At 40.1% G+C, this 18,451-nt stretch overlaps 1 protein-coding gene across 5 annotated transcripts in view; it reads left to right on the forward strand.

Annotated features, from left to right (window-relative positions):
• PTPRG (protein tyrosine phosphatase receptor type G) overlaps nucleotides 1-18,451 on the forward strand; it is a 699,320-nt gene that overhangs the window by 483,898 nt on the left and 196,971 nt on the right. For all 5 annotated transcript variants that reach the window (XM_027587463.2, XM_027587464.2, XM_027587465.2 and 2 more), the window contains exon 5: nucleotides 11,050-11,145. In XM_027587463.2, the coding sequence (XP_027443264.1) occupies nucleotides 11,050-11,145 (96 nt within the window). The remainder of the gene's footprint in view (nucleotides 1-11,049; nucleotides 11,146-18,451) is intronic.

The following is an 18,451-nucleotide window of genomic DNA, read 5'->3' on the forward strand; positions in this document are numbered from 1 at the left end:
AGAGGCTGTGAATGGAGCAGTGCAGTGCATTTCCTCCAGTGTCAGAAATAACGTCCATTCATTTATCCCATAGTCATTGCATGAGTGCCTACTACGTGCTTGGTCCTGGGGCCAGCACCTCCCCCGGGGAGAGGTCCCAGCATACTGTATCCAGAAGAGTCCATCAGAAGGGAATCTCCACCGGAGTTAAACAGGTGACCTGAGGAACAGACAGCGGTTTTATAAAATGTTGTATTTGGGTTGACCCAGCTAATCTAAAAAAAATCCTTCAATGTTGAGATTATCCTAAAGACACTAGAGGATTTGATTTTGATTTATAGAACTCAGAAGCATTTGGGAAGCATCCAGGTTGTCTTGGATATGTGTTCTCAGAAATGTTTTGCATGAACCTTTTTCTTACAGATACCCTGATCTGGTGGCATTCACTGTGTAGGGCAAATTACAGTTTTCTGGATAAAACTGCCTAACTTTTCTTTGTGCCCAAGTTTTCTTGCGGGATTCTAGCTAGGAGAAAGGGAGGAATACCACCGGCGCTCTACCTGTGTTAATTTTATTTAGCTTAATTGCAAATTCTTGGCGTCATCATTTTCCCAACTCTTATTATGGGGTAGAAAATACAGTATCAGAAGTGAAGAAAGAACTATAATGGGAACTTTGGGTGAGTAAGTAACAAATAAACTATATTTCAGGTTTCTTGTATTTCAAAAGGAGAGCCGTATTGCTGATTCCTAGTTGGTTTTGAATGATTTATAACCTTTTATTTGTGGTTGAGTGCTGCAGTCTATGTTGTCATGGAAATTCTATTGGATTTATAGGTCCATTTATCCAAAATGATTTTCCAGACTTCATTTCATGGTGAATCATGTGGCTGTTACTACCAAGTACAAAGCAATTTCTAAAAAGTTTCATATTACAAAGAGCACAAACACTGCGGTGGTTATTTTCGCGTTTTTGAAATACAAATGAGTTCCAGATGCACCTAGGGATCTCCTCCTCTCCACTGTGTCCAAGGCGTTAAGCTCCACTGCATTTCAGAACCAGCCTCATGTGTTAATATAGTTACTCAGGAAAGGAAAGGTTGTTTTAATAGAAAAGAAAGTTATTACAGTAACTCCAAGCATAGGTGAAAGTGGTTTGAACTTACTGGTTCATGCGTAGGGGTAAAACTGCTCTCCCAGTCTTTGGGCCCTATTACAATAGACTTGTTTCTCCCCCTTTAGAGATCAGTAGTAGTGGGAGAGGGGAAGAAAAACAAAATGCTTTACCATATCCATTGGCCAGGTTTCATGTGACGGTGAGTATAGACAAGGTGTCTACACCTCAGCACTATTGACACTTTGGGCAGGATAATTCTTTGCTTTCGGGGGCTGTTCTACTCATTGTAGGGTGTTTAGCAGCATCCCTGGCCTCTACCCACTAAATGCCTGTAGGACCCCTTCCAGTACTGAAACCCAACATGACTGTAGACATGGCCACTGTCCCCTGGAGTCCATAGTCACCCATGGTTGAGAACCACTACTCTGCAAACTTTGTGCGAGGGTCCTGGAGGTAACTAAGAGGTACTCCTCATTGCTAGTGGGAATTCTGATCAGGATACCTTACAGAGAGGATTTTAAATGTGTGGGTTCTGCAGTCAAATGCCTGGGTTTGAATCCCAGCTTTATTACTACTCAGACAAGAGTAGTAATGGTGAGGATGAAAGGAATTAATTAATGTAAAGTATTGTAAGAATCGGATACATTTAAGCGGCCCTGTGGAATGTTTTATGGATATGCTACCTCTGGGCTTCCTTGGCCATGTCTGCCTTCAGGGAAAAGGTGGGGAAGAGGTGATGCTTGGTCCAGGCAATTGTTACGCGGTCCTAGGCTGGCCTGATTCTGCACACTTAGGGATGGTCCCCTTTAACTTGCTCTGTCAAGCAGATAAGTTATCTCTAGCCTTACCCTCAGATTTGGAGTAGCCTCCATGAAATAGAATGGGTCCCACAGAGGGGTGCAAACTCTTCCCTGGTCTCATTATTAGGTGGCATTATACTTTTGTTTATCCCAGTTTCAAAAGCACAGCAGTTCATGAATTTTATTTAGTATTGAAATATCCTTTACAAAGAGGAAAATGAACAAAGAATAATAATACAGGCTAATGAATTTTCATATTCTTGTAACCAGCCCTGAGATCAAGAAAGAGCACTTATTAGCACCCCCAGAATCCCTTTTTCACTTACTGCCCCCATGGGTAACCACTGTGTTGGCTTCGAACTGCATAAGTTTTTCCTGGTTTTTGTACTTCATTTCAATAGAATCACACAGTGAACTTTTTTTTCTAATTTTAATTCTTTTTTTTTTTTTTTTGTATCTGCCTTATTTGGCTCAGCATTGTTTGTGAGATTCGTCTATATTGTTACCTGTAATTATAGTGCATATTCCATGGTGTGACTCTCCCAATTTGTTTATCAATTCCATTAATGTTTAGTGTTTGGTTTCCAGTTTGGGGTGATTGCAAATAATCCTTTCACCAACTTCTTTCCATTTTATTTTTCCTGTTAACTAATTGTTAAAGACATGTGAATCATTTCTGATGCTTTCCTTGACTTATTTTGTTTAATGCTCACTATACCCCAGTGCTGCATTTCTTATCCTCCGTTTACTCATGGGGATGTTAAGACTCAGAGAGGGTGACTGATTTCAACTGGGTCACACAGCTAATTAGATGGCAGAGCTGTAGCTTACCACTCCCTTTCCTGAGGACTTGGAAAGGGTAGCTGGCCAACATACAGGCAGATGTTGAACCTACCTCCTTTGTGTCCGAACTTATGCTGAACTGTAAGAAATAATTCGTGAATCAGGCATAGTAAATCCTTGAAAAACTCAATTTAATACTGTAAACAAAGCCTGAATAGTTCCTTACCAAGGGAAAAACACAAAGATTAAATATTTATGTGACTAATCAGATGCATCATCGAACCAGAAATTCCAAAAATCAACTGATAAATAGACTTAGAATGGCACAAACAGGTAACACACAGAGACTTTTTAAAGGGATCTCAGAAATCATTCCAGCACCTCATTGTGTATGAGTCAGAGCCCTAGTGTGCACTTTGAATTCTTCTGCTCCAGAAATTTGGATTCCTGCTGTAAAGTAGTTGAAGATAATTCCATGTTACAGGGAAAGTAAGAAAAAAAAAAAGGGAAATGATTAAGGATTAGCGTACTCCGTGATTAATGATATTGTATAAAGCAAATGTTTCAGAATGTTTATTTAAATGCTTCCTTGCCTACAAAGGGGCTGAATACCTGCTATTCTTTGGAGCACAGTTCTTCTAAAAATAGTCATCCAATGAAAGCTGGGTGAAGCCTGCACACACCCTTCTTTGCTGTACCTTGTGGCATGATGCACTGGGTTGTTGGCTGGCCTGTGGAAACAATTGACCTTCAACTTAATTCATATATCCCTCTGGTCATAAAGTAATAAAGATACGTAGTAATAAAACATGGGAGCCCCTTAGTTCTTTCTTTACCATAGCATGTGCAGAGTGGATGTGATGAGGTTAGCAATACCCCTGTAGGACAGAAGGGGACAGCACTGAGCCTTGGGGCTCTCATGTGTCTTCGGTATTTGAATCAGGTCTGACTTTATAGCCCAAGCTCTTGGATCACCATTTATGTCACCCATAGTCATGTGGTCTGCCATCTTCATGGCCACCTTGCTGTAAGCCACAAGAGTGTGAACTGTGTTTTAAGAGGGGCTACATTCTCCAGGGGAGAGCCCTGTTAGAAAGAACCAAATGAAGACATGAGCTCAGAGCTCAAGGAAGTAACTGGTTTGCAGAATGGTTTTAGAATGCGATACACAGTCACATATACGTGTCTCTTATATAGGTGCTTAAAATCAGTCCTGACCTTTGGGGGTGTATGTCTCATTCAGTTGTGGGGGCAGTCAAGTCCAAAATTTGCAGAACAGGCTGGAAATTCCAACAAGAGTTGATGTTGTAGTCTTAAGTCTGAAGGCTGTAAACCCAGGCAGAATTTCTGTGTTAGAATCTGGAAAAACAATTCCTTCCACTTAGGGATGCTTCACACTTTCACCTGACTGGATGACACCCATCACATTATGGAGGGTAATCTGCTTTACGCAGAATCTACAGATTTAAATATTAATCACATCTAAAAAATACCTTTATAGCGACATCTACAACGTTTAGCCAAACAGCTGGGCAGCCAGGCCTAGACAAATTGACCTATAAAATTAACTGTCATGGGTAAAAATATAATAATCATCCTTTTAAAAAGTAACTGGGATTAAAACTGTTCATTGATATAAAACAAAATTCCCATATAATGATTCTGAATTCAGAGTGTTTGTGTTATCTATTTCTATATACTATAGATAGCATGTATTTATCATGCTCTCCATAATTTACATGACTAGACTTTCTTTTGTTAGAGTATCAAAATTTCAGGCTACTTACTTGGTAGAAAAGGGTTTGAATTTCTTGTAGATTGAGGAGAAAATAATATAATCTGTGTTTAGCAGAACCATACCTGGGGCCACTTAGCATTTCCAAGTGGTTTTGGCATGTATTTGCGCTTCCGTGAGCATTTTTTCCAGTGATTTAAATCCATTCATTCTCTTGGTAATCTAATCCCTCCTTGCTCCTCATTTAGTTATTTATTCCTATATATAGGAAGAAACCCATTATATTGTTTTTGGATTTATCATTTCTCTGCCCTTGCTTCCAGCCACTCAGAGCCCCGAACTGTGTTACTCACGCCAAAAATAAATTACAACTATTTACAACGAACAGCGCTCTGAAAGACCTAGCTTTGACTCGGCAGATGTACTTCTGCCTGCATCGATCTTCCTATCTGATGGCAATGGCAGAATTAAAGAAGTAGAACATGCAGTGTTGAGTGTGTATGATCTGGCTTCATAGCAGTTAAGGTGCAGCACAGTCTACAAATCGAGTTAGATTAAGAAGTTATTTTGCAAAAATTTCAATTCTGACATCATCCTATCCAAGTCCTCCAACAAGCGGAACCAGCGGATCATTAACTGCGTTTGAAATTTCGCTTCGTCGTTACTGCACATTTTTATACTTGGGCATGTGTTTCTAGTCCTCCACCATGTTCTCAGCTGCCTTACTCCAGGCTGGTGCCAAGTATGATCAGAAAAGTACATTTCACCTCTTTGGTTCTGCTATCTGCTACCTCCTGTGTGGTTTTTAATTTCGCTGTTGCCTTTCTTGTTACCATCTTTATCTCATCCCATTTACATTTCATCTCTGTCTGTTCTTCTCCTGTAGCAGTGTGTGTATTCTTCCACTCCATTGAAGAGGCCCAACAGTATCTGGAAATGTCTAAGGAATCATTCAGTAGATTGCCTTTCCTCTGAACTATCTGCATGCTCTTTCCTTACTTAATTTATCTTTTTTTTTTTTTTTGCTTGGGTGTGTAGGTGTGTGGGGGGTGCAGAAATACCAGTTGTTTGAAATTAAAATGTAGAGCTTTCTAAATCACCAAAGAAGTCAGTGTTGGATTTTTCCCACCATGTTGGGGTCATTGCCTCTTACCTCCATTATCCTGGAGATGGGAGAGCTGACTTATGCTCACAACTGTAACAGTAAATGATAGAAAGTCCACCTTAAAGGAAATGTCCCCTCTGACCCATCACCCGCATTATTTTAGTATTCATTTACTACCTGCCTCACTTGTCCAAGAGCCATTCATTGCCTCATGTTTTTTTTGTGATACATTTGTGTACGGCTCTAACTTTGGCATTCAAAAAAAAAAAGTTAACCTTTCATCGTTGATTTTTTTTTTTTAAAGATTTTATTTATTTGAGAGAGACAAAGCATGAGTGGAGGGGGAGGTCAGAGGGAGAAGGAGAAGCAGACTCCGCACTGAGCAGGGAGCCCAATGCAGGACTCAATCCCAGGACCCTGGGATCATGACCTGAGCACAAGGCAGACGCTTGACCGACTGAGCCACCCAGGCGCCCCTCATTATTGATATTTCAATCTTTCTAAGCACAAACTGTGTCTTCATCTGTCGTAGTACCTTATATATAATGGGTAGTAAGCAAATTTACTTGTCCACTGTAGGGAAGCCCAGTAATTAAGACCTGAGCTCTAGGATTGGAAAGATTAAGTTTCTGTGACAATCCCCCCCCCATTCCCTAACTGCTTTGAAAATTTTGGAAATCCTGGGTTTCTTTGGCTATAAAATGAGGATCATGGTGGTACCTACCTCAGTGTGTATTCATGAATGATAGCACAGTACTTGGCATACAGTAAGCACTCCCTCAATGTTTGGAAAATAACAACATTAATAAAAAATATAGAAGGCTCTAGTTTTCAGATTTGTTGCTTTGCATTTGTTCAGCTTAACACAACTAGTGATTCAAGTTGGAAACCAGGCATAAAGATAGTTTTTATATCAAATTTTACCTAGAGTCATTTTAAATATATGGGGGGAAATGGCTCAAGGCAAGAGAAAGGAGAAGGTAAGTGGGCATTTTGTTGTGACTCTGTATGCATCATGCTAGTACCCTTCAACAATAGAGCATTGACCTTGGTCAACCTTATGCTCACACTATCCATTTCATCCCCCTCCCATTACTTGGAGGTGTTGCTATTCATTCAGGCACTTTTCATATCTATATTTCGGTATCTGCCTCCTGGTCACTGGTAGGGCTTTTTCTCTTTGTAAAATTCTCTTTTACAAATGTCAGGTTATGACATAGGATATTCTGTTTTTTCTGTCACCCTAATCTGGCTAGAGAAGTGCCTTGATGGGGCGCCTGGGTGGCTCAGTTGGTTAAGCGACTGCCTTCGGCTCAGGTCATGATCCTGGAGTCCCGGGATCGAGTCCCGCATCGGGCTCCCTGCTCAGCAGGGAGTCTGCTTCTCCCTCTGACCTTTCCCCCCTCTCATGAACTCTCTCTCTCTCTCTCTCATTCTTTCTCTCAAATAAATAAATAAAATCTTAAAAAAAAAAAAAAAGAAGTGCCTTGATGGTTTTCCAGTCCAGCCATTCCACAAGGAGAATCAAATGATCACCCAGATCTGTGAGGCTTGCTCGTGAATTTGAAGGATTTTGTAGAATTGGTCCCTCGAGTGTGCACTGGGTACATAGACTACCAGTGGCTTTTTAGTTGATCTTAATATAGTTTGTTTCAGTGGTTGAGGAGACTTAACGTGTCTCATGGCACTCTGCGTGATAGAGTGACATCAATTTATACAAAGTTGATCCAGCTCTCCTTCCCTTGCAAGGAAGGTTCTGGTTAGAATAGAGTCACTGAGCCTTAAAGCCATATAGTTTTCTTGAAGCACCACATTTTCTAATCTCAGACATATTTGGAAAATACTGACTTAGGGATATAATGTCTTTAAATACCATTCCTTGTTAAAAGGAACCAGAATTCACCCAAGTTATGGCCAATTTTAGGGCTGGGGCAGGGAAAAATCAAGATGAGTCTAGAACATCTGTATCAGCTAATAAGGAGATGCTAAAAAATATAAAATGATGGGGACATAGCAAAATGACAGAGGAATCCATTTGGACGGTTTCCTGCTGTGCAAAAGGTCTCCTATTGGGACAGTTTGTACATTGAAATAAATAATGGTAATGGATTGAATAAAACAAAATAAATGAGTTCATGTGGATTTACATAAAGGAATGAACGAATAAATAAACTATGCAGAAGGGAAAGCAATTCCTTACACTGGAATCCCTTTCATGCATATAGAAGGGTAGTGCAGTTAGAAAATCATCAATGACTACTGAGACTAGCGGGTGGACATCAGATGACAGACAATGTGTTTATGTAATCCTAAGCAGCTCCCTACAAAGTACTTTTTAATTATAAAAGGAAAATTAATGACTTTATAGTGGAGAAACCTGGCAGACATCAACTTAGCCATAAGATCAAGTTAAACACCCCTCATACTGGGAGAAATCCACAGGGTGCACTTCCCGATACGGTGCACCGTGAAGACAATGTCACTCCTGTGGAAACCTGCCCCGAATGCATCACCTGAATCTAATCATGAGAAACCACGAGACAGACCCTGATTCTCTCTAACAACTGACCTGCACACTTCACACTGTTCAAATAAAGAAAGACTGAGTAACTCTCCCAGATGAGAGTGGGGGCAGGAGGGGTCAGTATAAAGAGGCGTAACAACGAAATGCAGAGTTTGATCCTAAATTGGATTCCTGGACTAAGAACCAGAATAATGATCTGTAATGGACTTTATTTGGGCATTTGCCAAAACTCGAAATGGATTGTGAATGAGATAATAGTATTGTATCAATGTGAAATTTGCTAATTTGAATAATTATACTGTGCTTACCTAAGAGACTGTCCTGATTCTTAGAAATTATACACTTAAGTAGTTAGTGGTAAAGGGGCATATTTTCTCCCACTTACTACCCGGTGATTCGTAAAAAGAAACTGTGTATCTATGTGCACACACACACACACACACACACACACACACACAGAGAGAGAGAGAGAGGATGAAAATAGGATAAAATGTAAATAATAGGGGATGCTGGTAAAGGCTGTGTGGAAGAGTTCATAGATCTCTCTGTTGCCGGATTTTCCTGATCTTTTCCTTCAGTTGATGTGTATCGTGATTCTTCAGGAGGAGGACTGCTACCCTAAGTAAGCATGACTTTGATTCACTTTATTAGGAAGAACACTCTTGGTGATGCTAGAGGGAAGACTCTGGGTATGGCTTTTGAGAGCAGATACAGAAAGCCAATGGGCTACTGACAATATTTAGTAGCCACCCCAACCCCTTCCAAAGATGGTTTTGTGAAACAGTTTTCCAGTTTCTGCCCCAATTTGTCCCATCAACAATAACAACAAAGCGATTTAAAGTCCAGTTCACTCAGAAAAACTCCATCCACTTCTTACTGTCATATTTAAGATAGCTTCCGAAGTTAACCTAATTCAGTAGAATACAACTTTAGAGAAAAAGCATGGAAAATTGATATTTCATACTTATGCTACTCTTCGCTTTATGAGACATTTTATTATCCTGCTGGGTGGAGCCATGACTCAAAGACATTTTCTGAAAATGAATTTCCTCACCCGGTCGTAAATGAAAATGCCCTTGAAGAGGTCTTAAAGTATTTTGTATCACACACTATTCAGGTGATGCATTAAACAATGCCACCCCTGCTCATGGGCTGGAGAATAAGAAAAACTTGTATGAACTTAATTTGAGGGCCTGAGTTTTAAAAGGAAACTGAAGTGTTATTTCCTGAATATGCTTGTGTGGCGTTTCTTTCTTGAGTTCTTAGCATTGTACCCAAAGCAATTCACCTAAGTATTAAACTCTTTTTTTCTGCACCTCGTTGAATGGATTTTTCTTAATGTACATGCATGATGTCTAAAGCTGTCCAAACCTAAAGGCAACACATTTGTAAGAGGCTGCTAGAATTGGTGAGAATTCACAGTGTTAGAAAAATTATTCCCTGTAAGAAGGGAAGTCCTTCAAAGGAATCTACCCATCCTTCTTTCATCCACTTGGGTGTCTGACTTTTCCTAGAAAGTATCCTGATTGAGCCACCTGATCTTACCCTTCAGAAAAGAAGTGTCACCTTATTCTTAATGTCTCAAGTAACCTTTGACTTCAGCTAGTTTTGCTGACTAAGCTTTCCTCTCCGGGAAGTTATCATTTGGTGTCATATCTCCAAACTCCCTCTGGGGGTGTGGTTGTTCAGTTTGTGGTGGAGAATAGCATCACGTCATTTGGAAAATAGGAACGACCTAATGAATGATAGAGGAAATCTGATTTTCTGTAAGGAGTAGGATCATTCCAGAAGATTCAGTGACATCACGGTCTTATTAGAAATTTTAAGGTGTCTACCAGATGTTAACCTTAAAATATGATGGTGATAGTGATGATGATGATGATGGTGATGATAGTGATTTGCTGAGCATGGATGAAGGGTAGGCCTGATGCTGCTACATGCTGTACGCTACAACGACTCATTTACTTTCCATGCCCACCCTCCCAAAGGTAAATACTTTATTCTGTACATGAGGAAGCTGATACTTTGAAATAGGCTTGTTTGTCTGAGGTCTCACAGGCAAGTAAATGAAGAGGCTAGAATAGAAACCCAAATCTGTTATTTTTATTATATATGTATTCTTTCGAGAACGCTCCATGGTCCATTTTTGGTCTCTGCATCGTACTAAATATCAAAGACTATTCAAGCATTAGGATCATATAATGACTTTAAGTTGATCTGTCTGTATTCTGCTTTTTGAGTAAGAAACTCTACCCAAATGTCAGAGAAGGTATTTCCGGTTGCAGTGAGAGCCCCTGGATTTTATAGTTTTCCTCTGATGTTCAGTCTTAGCCAAGTTAACATGAACTTTCTAAAAGCACTATTTCTTCATCTGTAACTGAGGGTAGTCATTTCTGCCCTGTCTTCACAGGGGTTGTTAGATGAATTAAGTGAAATAATGTATGGTACAGTTTTGCAAGCTGGAAAATGTGAAGTATTATTATTATTATTATTACCATTAAATTTCGGGTGGATTCACTGAAATACTCCATTTGGGTAATTGACCCCTTCAAATTCCTCCAAAAGAGTGTTTCTTATAAAGATGTGCCCATTTAAGTTTTTATAATTTAAGCATGTGAACTGAATCTCACAGGCTTAGTTTTGTTTTGTTTTTTGTTTTTTGTTTTTTACTTCAAGGTGTTTTACTCCATTAAAATTTTGCTCCATAATAGAGAACTTTCACCATGACATGAATATCAGGCAATCAGAAGGTGTCAACATTATTTCTTTTGGGTAGCAGGAAGGCTCTCTGGTTATGTGAGAAGTGTGATTGTGTGGTTTGTAGGGGTAAAATGATACGATGTCTGGGGTTTGCTCTTAAGTACCTTAGCAAGGGAAAAATATGGATAGATGAATACATTTGGCCAAATCTTAGGAAGTGAGGAATCTGGGTCCCTTGTACTATTCTGTCTACTTGTGTGTAGGCTTGAAATTTTCCCTAATACATATTTTAATTGTTCTTTTACAGATGCAGATTTTCTTTTATAATCCAGACGACTTTGACAGCTTTCAAACTGCAATTTCTGAAAACAGAATAATCGGAGCCATGGCCATATTTTTTCAAGTAAGTTAACGGTGGCTCAAGTACTTCAACCAGAGAGTTCTCTGAGTATTTTTTTTTAATTCGCCGAATTGTTCTATGTTTAATGAATGCATCTGTTTTCTAGTTCACACCTGTCTAAATGAAAGATATTTCATATTGTCTAATGCGTGATTTAAAATGTAAATAAGTATGTTTAGAAACATAATGAAAATTTTTGCATGAATTATTCTGATTTTATTGCTACTTGACTGGTGCACAGATTGAAGAACACATTTATCATGTAAGTTACTTCACTGCTGAAGCATTTTGAACAGGTTCCTTCAGCATATTAAAAGGCTGATGCAAGAAAAAAGGAGATTTTCTTTGGAGCAACTTTAAAATTTGACGTTACTTACAAGTAGATTAATAAATAGCATCAGTCACTTCTCTGAAGAGACCCCTTTTCTTTCCCTCCCAGAAATCCCCATTGTAACTAAAGTTTTCACTGAGACCATTTCCACGTTAGTACATTTATGAACTCTCACCCTTTCTTTCTCTTTTTTATTGTGCTTGTAGTGAGTGTTTCTTCTGGTCTGTGTGTTGGCTCTATAGCTAGAAGCCAAACCTTGTATCCTCCCATGGGATAATACTGTCCAGGCTTTTTAATAAGTCACATCAAATTAAAGTAGTGTCAACCATCAAGTGTCTTGAAATAGTAACTGAGAGGAGACCCGGTGCCTTTTTGGGCGGAAAGTAACCTGAGTAGTAGGTATGTGACTTGTCTTTCAGTCTTAAAATTTGCCTGAAGACTACATAGCAGTGTTTCTTTCATCAGTGAGGCATTGTTGGACAATGATGTCTTTCTGACAACTCAAAGGAATATTTAAGACAGCAGAACCTTTTCCACCATGGGTCTTTGACCCCTGCCTTTTGGGGCAAGCTTTTTTGTCTTTGAGATGGAGCCATTCTTGTTTGGAGTATGTTAATTTCACTACGCTTTTTAGCATATGACACATGATGGACAGTTCTGTGCACTGCCTTCTCTCCCTCTTAACTAATCCCCCCTTCCTTTCATGCGTAAAGGTTCAAATGGAAGATTATATATGAAAAATTGAAAAACCCAATATTCTACCCAAACCTCAGAAATGGTAAGAAGAGTGGTGGTCATTAGGATTGGTTTTGGCACTGGTTTTCAAACTGTGGGTTCTGACCTCCTCGTGGGCCATGAAGTAATTTCAGGAAATCCTGCCAGCACTTTTAAAATAATGATGGAATAGAAAAAATGATCAGAAAATATCAGAGTGTATTACTCATAGTAAGGGTAAATATTTTTGCAGAGCTTTTTTTTTTGTAGAACTTTTTTTAGTTGCTTTTATATAGAGAAGCATAGTGGGTATGTATTTCGTCATGTTATAAAACCTGTTTCTTACCACGGCTCATGGTCCGATGTCTTGTAAGTTTTCTGTTCATGTATTCGGTTGGGCTCCCCTTTGTTCTTCTACACATCTCTTTTCCCTGATTACTTTCGTAAATCAGTTGAGCATAGCATTTTAAAAACTCATTCACTAGCGTCAAAACTATTTGCTTGTGAGTCCCATCTCTTCCACTTAATAGCCGCATAATGGTGAAGGAGTCATTTAAACTTCCCAAGCTCAGTATTCCTACCTGTGAAATGGTGATAGCAACTTCTGTCTGCGCCATCAAGGTTGTAAGATTGTACGTAGTCATTAAATGAAGCCCCTAACGTGGGTTCTGGCATGCAGTAGACATTCGTTCAATGCCAAATAGTATGTATCCATATCCATACAATTGTTTTCCGATGGGATGGAGACCTGTGGTATATGTGTCGTCTTTGCATCAACAGAAGTCTGTTTCGGGCACTGCCCTGTGGGCACGTTCCTTGAGTTCTGTCTGTACCACTTCTGCATCTAAGCCATGATCAGTTTGCCTTAGGCAATGCTGAGGTCACTGGAGCCATTCTTAAACAGTGCCCACCTCCACGGTTAATCCCTTCTTTTCTGTGATCGCCCTCTTGGTGCGCCGCTCTGCTTGTAGCCGCACCATCAACCTACCCTGTTCTCCTTCTGCCCTGCCCACCCGTGCCCAGCCCAACCGGGTCCTACTGTATAAGATCACCTTTCTGAGAGGAAAACAAATTTTAAAATGTTCCTCTGAGTCCTGGAAGAACCAGTTCACAAAATGTGCTACACAGAAGGTTTCTGTGTTTCAGCTCCTATAAACTCTTGTGAAACGTAGGACCAATTAGAGTCCTACGGGCTACCAAAGCCCGTTGGTGTACGAACCCGCAAAACACCTCAGTGTGAAATGTAGATTTTAAATTTTCAAAGTATTTCTAGGACATGATGACTAGTTCACACACAAAGATATATTTCATCTGATACGTCCTTCTAAAAATTTTTGCTTGCTGCCCCGTATACGTAACATAGAAGGTAGGTAACGTAAAATAGAACAGATTTTTTTTTTTTTAGATACCAGCTGTATTGACCTGCTGCTTTTGTTTTCCTTTTAAGTCCACGTATGCATTTATACATCTTTGTTCACACTACGTTGAGCAATGGAGAGGAAAACAGTATTCCTGTTATTTTAATTTGGCAGTCTAGTTACATTCCATACTTTGAGATCTTCGTATTTTGCGCCTTCCTGTGAGAATGTTCAGTTTCTTCCCCCAAGTAGTCAGATAAATCTTCATATATATTTTCAAATTCAAACCTGGTATCTTGCATTTTGGTATTGAAGAAGTATTTATCATCTATTCAGCACTGATGCAGTGCCGGGAAGGGCACTAGTTGCTACATTAAATATAATAAATGCAATCAGCTCCTGCCCACTAGGACCTCACTGTCAGAGTTGCACGGGATAATGGCTAGCATGAGGTGAGTGGAGAAACCCTTACATTTGTAAAGAGGCTGTGTGCTGACTTACAAACCCACATATTAATTATCCAGAGTGACATGATGTGAATGACAAGAGCATGTCTAGGCAAGGCTGAGTTCCATGTAGATGTTGTCGTCTTGATGTTAACTTACTCCGTACCCTAGTTCACACACATCTTTGGATCAGCAGCTCTCCAAAAGATCTAGGAGATCAGTAAGGGGGAAGGTTGATTTTAAAGGATTTTTAAAACTAATTAAAGAACTGGCAAAGGATGGAGATATCTGTTGTTAAACCACTAAAGAGAATAAGTGCTTGTGTAGCTAATTTATATAAGTACAGAAATTAAAACAATTGTTTTCTGTTTGTTAAAGTAGAATCTCTACTGTTCTTTGCTGTTAGCCTCATTTGAATTCCTGTAAAAATGTAAAATACCAAGTGCCATTAAAATATTCTTTAAAAATATTCTATTATTCTGGTAATACTCTACCTAGCTTATCTGTTTAAAGAAAGAAATATGAAAAACTTACATTGACAGGAGAGCTGAAATGACAGGGGAATGATTAGGTAATTTGTGGAAGGATGCTTTGCTTTGAAAACAACACACAAAAGGATTTGATTGGCTCTGGGTTAAGTTTATTGAGTAGAGAATACCAGGTACTCAGAATGAATGACCTTACCTTAAGCAGGCCTGTATGTTTTTAGACCAAGAAATCTTCCATCATCACCATCTGAATTGGTTTTTCTTTCTTCCACTGTTTCTTCACTGTTCTTGTTGAACGCTTCCCTCCATTCCCCGTCAGAATCCACATGGCTTCTCTCCGTGCAAACATCTGCTGGCTTTCCATGAGATGCTCCTACAAAGTTGGTATCCCCAAGCTTTTTGCAGTTGTGATTACTGTGGGTTTACGGGTATGATGATTGGGTTTTTTCAAGAAGCACATTATTATTGCTGAGTTTATCATGGGGGGGGCATCTCCTTTGTTTTACTACCTAGTGGTCATTGTTGGAATGCCTAAAACTTTATTTATATTTCCTGATTCCCTTGACCTATGGGATCATAAATGCATGATTTTTTAAGAGCAGCTACATTTAGAAACTTTTCTCATGAGATTTTCTCGCCGGCCTCCTTGGTAGACCTTTCTGGGTAGAGTCTCTTCTTTTTTTTTTTTTTTTTTAAGATTTTATTTATTTGACAGAGAGAGACACAGCGAGAGAGGGAACACAAGCAGGGGGAGCGGGAGAGGGAGAAGCAGGCTTCCGGCGGAGCAGGGAGCCCGATGCGGGGCTCGATCCCAGGATCCTGGGATCATGACCTGAGCCGAAGGCAGACGCTTAACGACTGAGCCACCCAGGCGCCCCTGGGTAGAGTCTCTTCTGAATCTTTGCATCAGATGCAAAGATATAAAATTTTTATTATGTCTGCATCCGGCGGCCCAGTCAATGGCATATGCCTTGTACTTTTAAGAAATAAATTGCATCCTGATTTATTTATAGATTGTCTTAAAGTGTTGTGTTTTTTGTTTTTTGGTTTTTTTTTTGACAGGTGATCTTCAACGAGGTTTCTTCATTTAATGTTTCAATTTTGCTCCTGGCAATGTTGAGCCCCCTTGCCCCAATATTTTTTTTTTCTATTTCTGTGTAAATTTCTGCCCAGAATATGACTGTGGTCGCTTGGTTTTCTCTAACACCTCCAGTTAGGTGGTTGCCCCCTTTTCATTTCTGCCCTCACTTCAGAGTCAAAAGCAAACTTCAAAACTCAAATGTTTCACAAGTTGCTAACCCATTCTTTATATCATGTCGGTGGTACAGACTGCTTAATTATTTTTCTCCATCTGGAGAGACTTAGTAATTAAATGAAATGGCAGCACCTGGGATTATTTATAGACCTTGAGAAGGCAGGAGGAGTTCTTGATGACTCATCTATCTAGGGCTGGCAAGGAAGGCTTTTTCTCCACTTCCCCGCATTTCGCCCTCCCTCCCGCCCGCCGCGGGTAGATGGGATTCGTCCTTCCTTTAACCCGCTGTTCTCTGAGCATTCCGTCATGCATTAAAGCTGTTCCTTTACTTGCTTGCTTCTGCCTTTGTACTGTGAGATCGTTGAGGACTGGGAGTCTTCACTTGGTCATCACTGCATCTCTTGCAAGTGACTAACACTGTGGCTTGGTTGTGCCAATTCTTAACTAAATTCAGTGGAGACATACTTGGGCTCTGTTGTCTTGAATGGAGAGGAGCAACCTGATAGCCTATGAGCTAAGGAGTGTCAGAAACAGGCCCTAGGAGGTGAGGGACCTGAGAATACTACAACGGAAACTCTTTGAGGCTGAGCTCCATGTCTTGTTCCCCTTTTGTTTGTACCCGACCATCCACCTTTCCCTTGCCCACCTGTCAGTGTCTTGACCTCAGTTACTGTTCAGAAATATATACTGAGTAGGGCTAAGTTATAGGAATCCTCTCAGGGTCCTACCACAAAGTGAATCATCTGGGTTGTGGAAGAGCATGTCTAGGTGGTTGTTTGTGTAAGCTTTACCTAAGAGGGGCTGTGGTCATATAGAAGTTTAAGACCATCTCTTGAGATGGTCAAGGACATGAACGTGAAGGCTACAAGTCTCCTGATTCACTGAGGATGGTAACCCTCTGAGGATGTTAACAGGGCTCCATTGGGTCTGACATGCCAACAAAGGAATGTTTCTCCATTTACGACTGTGGTTGTGAAAAGGCAATCTTAAAGTAGTAGTGCATTCAGAGGCCTCAAAGGAGTGTTTCAGTGCCAACATGTTGATTGCAATGTTGATTGCAAACAACAATCTGTATCAGAGAATGTTTTTTGTAAAGTTTCCTCCTAGGGTGCCTGGGTGGCTCAGTCAGTTCAGTGTCCTACTCTTGATTTCGGCTCAGGTCATGATCTCAGGGTTGTGAGATCGAGCCCCGTGTCGAGCTCCACGTTCCACAGGGAGTCTGCTTGAGATTCTCTCTCCCCCTCTGCCCCTTCCACTGCTGGCGCGGGTGCTCTCACATGCGCTTTCTCTCTCTCTCTCTCTCTTTCAAATAAATAAATAAATAAATCTTTTAAAAAATAATAAAAAATAAAGTTTCCTACCAAAATGCTTTTATCTTAGTAGATGGTGGATGGAGAGGCTTTTGTGGATTATTTTGCTATATTTCTTTCTGGCTTGCCTGTGGTTCTTTCTTTTTTTTTTTTTAAGGATTTCATAATGTGCAATTTATTTTTTTTTATTTTTTTAATTATTATGTTATATTAATCACCATACATTACATCATTAGTTTTTGATGTAGTGTTCCGTGATTCATTGTTTGCATATAACACCCAGTGCTCCATGCAGAACATGCCGTCTTTAATACCCATCACCAGGCTAACCCATTCCCCCACCCCCCTCCCCTCTAGAACCCTCAGTTTGTTTTTCAGAGTCCATAGTCTCTCATGGTTCGTCTCCCCCTCCAATTTCCCCCCTTCGTTCTTCCCCTCCTGCTATCTTTTTTTTTTTTTTTTTTTAACATATACTGTATTCTTTGTTTCAGCGGTACAGGTCTGTGATTCAACAGTCTTACACAATTCGCAGTGCCCACCATAGCACATACCCTCCCCGATGTCTATCACCCAGCCACCCCCTCCCTCCCACCCCCCACCACTCCAGCAACCCTCAGTTTGTTTCCTGAGATTAAGAATTCCTCATATCAGTGAGGTCATATGATACATGTCTTTCTCTGATTGACTTATTTCGTTCAGCATAATACCCTCCAGTTCCATCCACGTTGTTGCAAATGGCAAGATGCCGTTCCTTTTGATGGCTGCATAATATTCCATTGTGTGTGTGTGTGTGTGTGTGTGTGTGTGTGTGTGTGTGTGTGTGTGTATATCACACATCTTCTTTATCCATTCATCTGCCGATGGACATCTTGGCTCTTGCCATAGTTTGGCTATTGTGGACATTGCTGCTATAAACATCGGGGTGCACGTACCCCTTCGGATCCCTACATTTGTATCTTTGGGGTAAATACCCAGTAGTGCAATTGCTGGGTCGTATGGTAGCTCTATTTTCAACTGTTTGAGGAACCTCCATACTGTTTTCCAGAGTGGCTGCACCAGCTTGCCTTCCCTGTGGTTGTTTCTTATTTATATCCTTCTGGGGTCTCTTTGTGATAGTTGATGGGTTAGTTTCTGTGTGTTTCAGGGCACCTCTATGTATGTTTCTTTGCTTTTTCTTGCTCTTGCTATTCTTTACATGTCTGTGTTTTTCTTCCTCTGTCCCCCTTTTTCTCCTTCAGATTCTCTAACTGAACAAAATGTAATATTTTCTCATTTATTTATTCATGCACTCATTTGCTAACTCATTTGTTCATTCTGCAGTATTTGTTAAGCATCTTCTCTGTGCCTTTCTCTATGAAATGTGTCAGTGTATCCTCAGAATACTAGCTTGCCCACAAAGTAATTGGG

This window comes from Zalophus californianus, chromosome 1 (genome assembly GCF_009762305.2).
Source record: "Zalophus californianus isolate mZalCal1 chromosome 1, mZalCal1.pri.v2, whole genome shotgun sequence".
NCBI lineage: Eukaryota > Metazoa > Chordata > Mammalia > Carnivora > Otariidae > Zalophus > Zalophus californianus.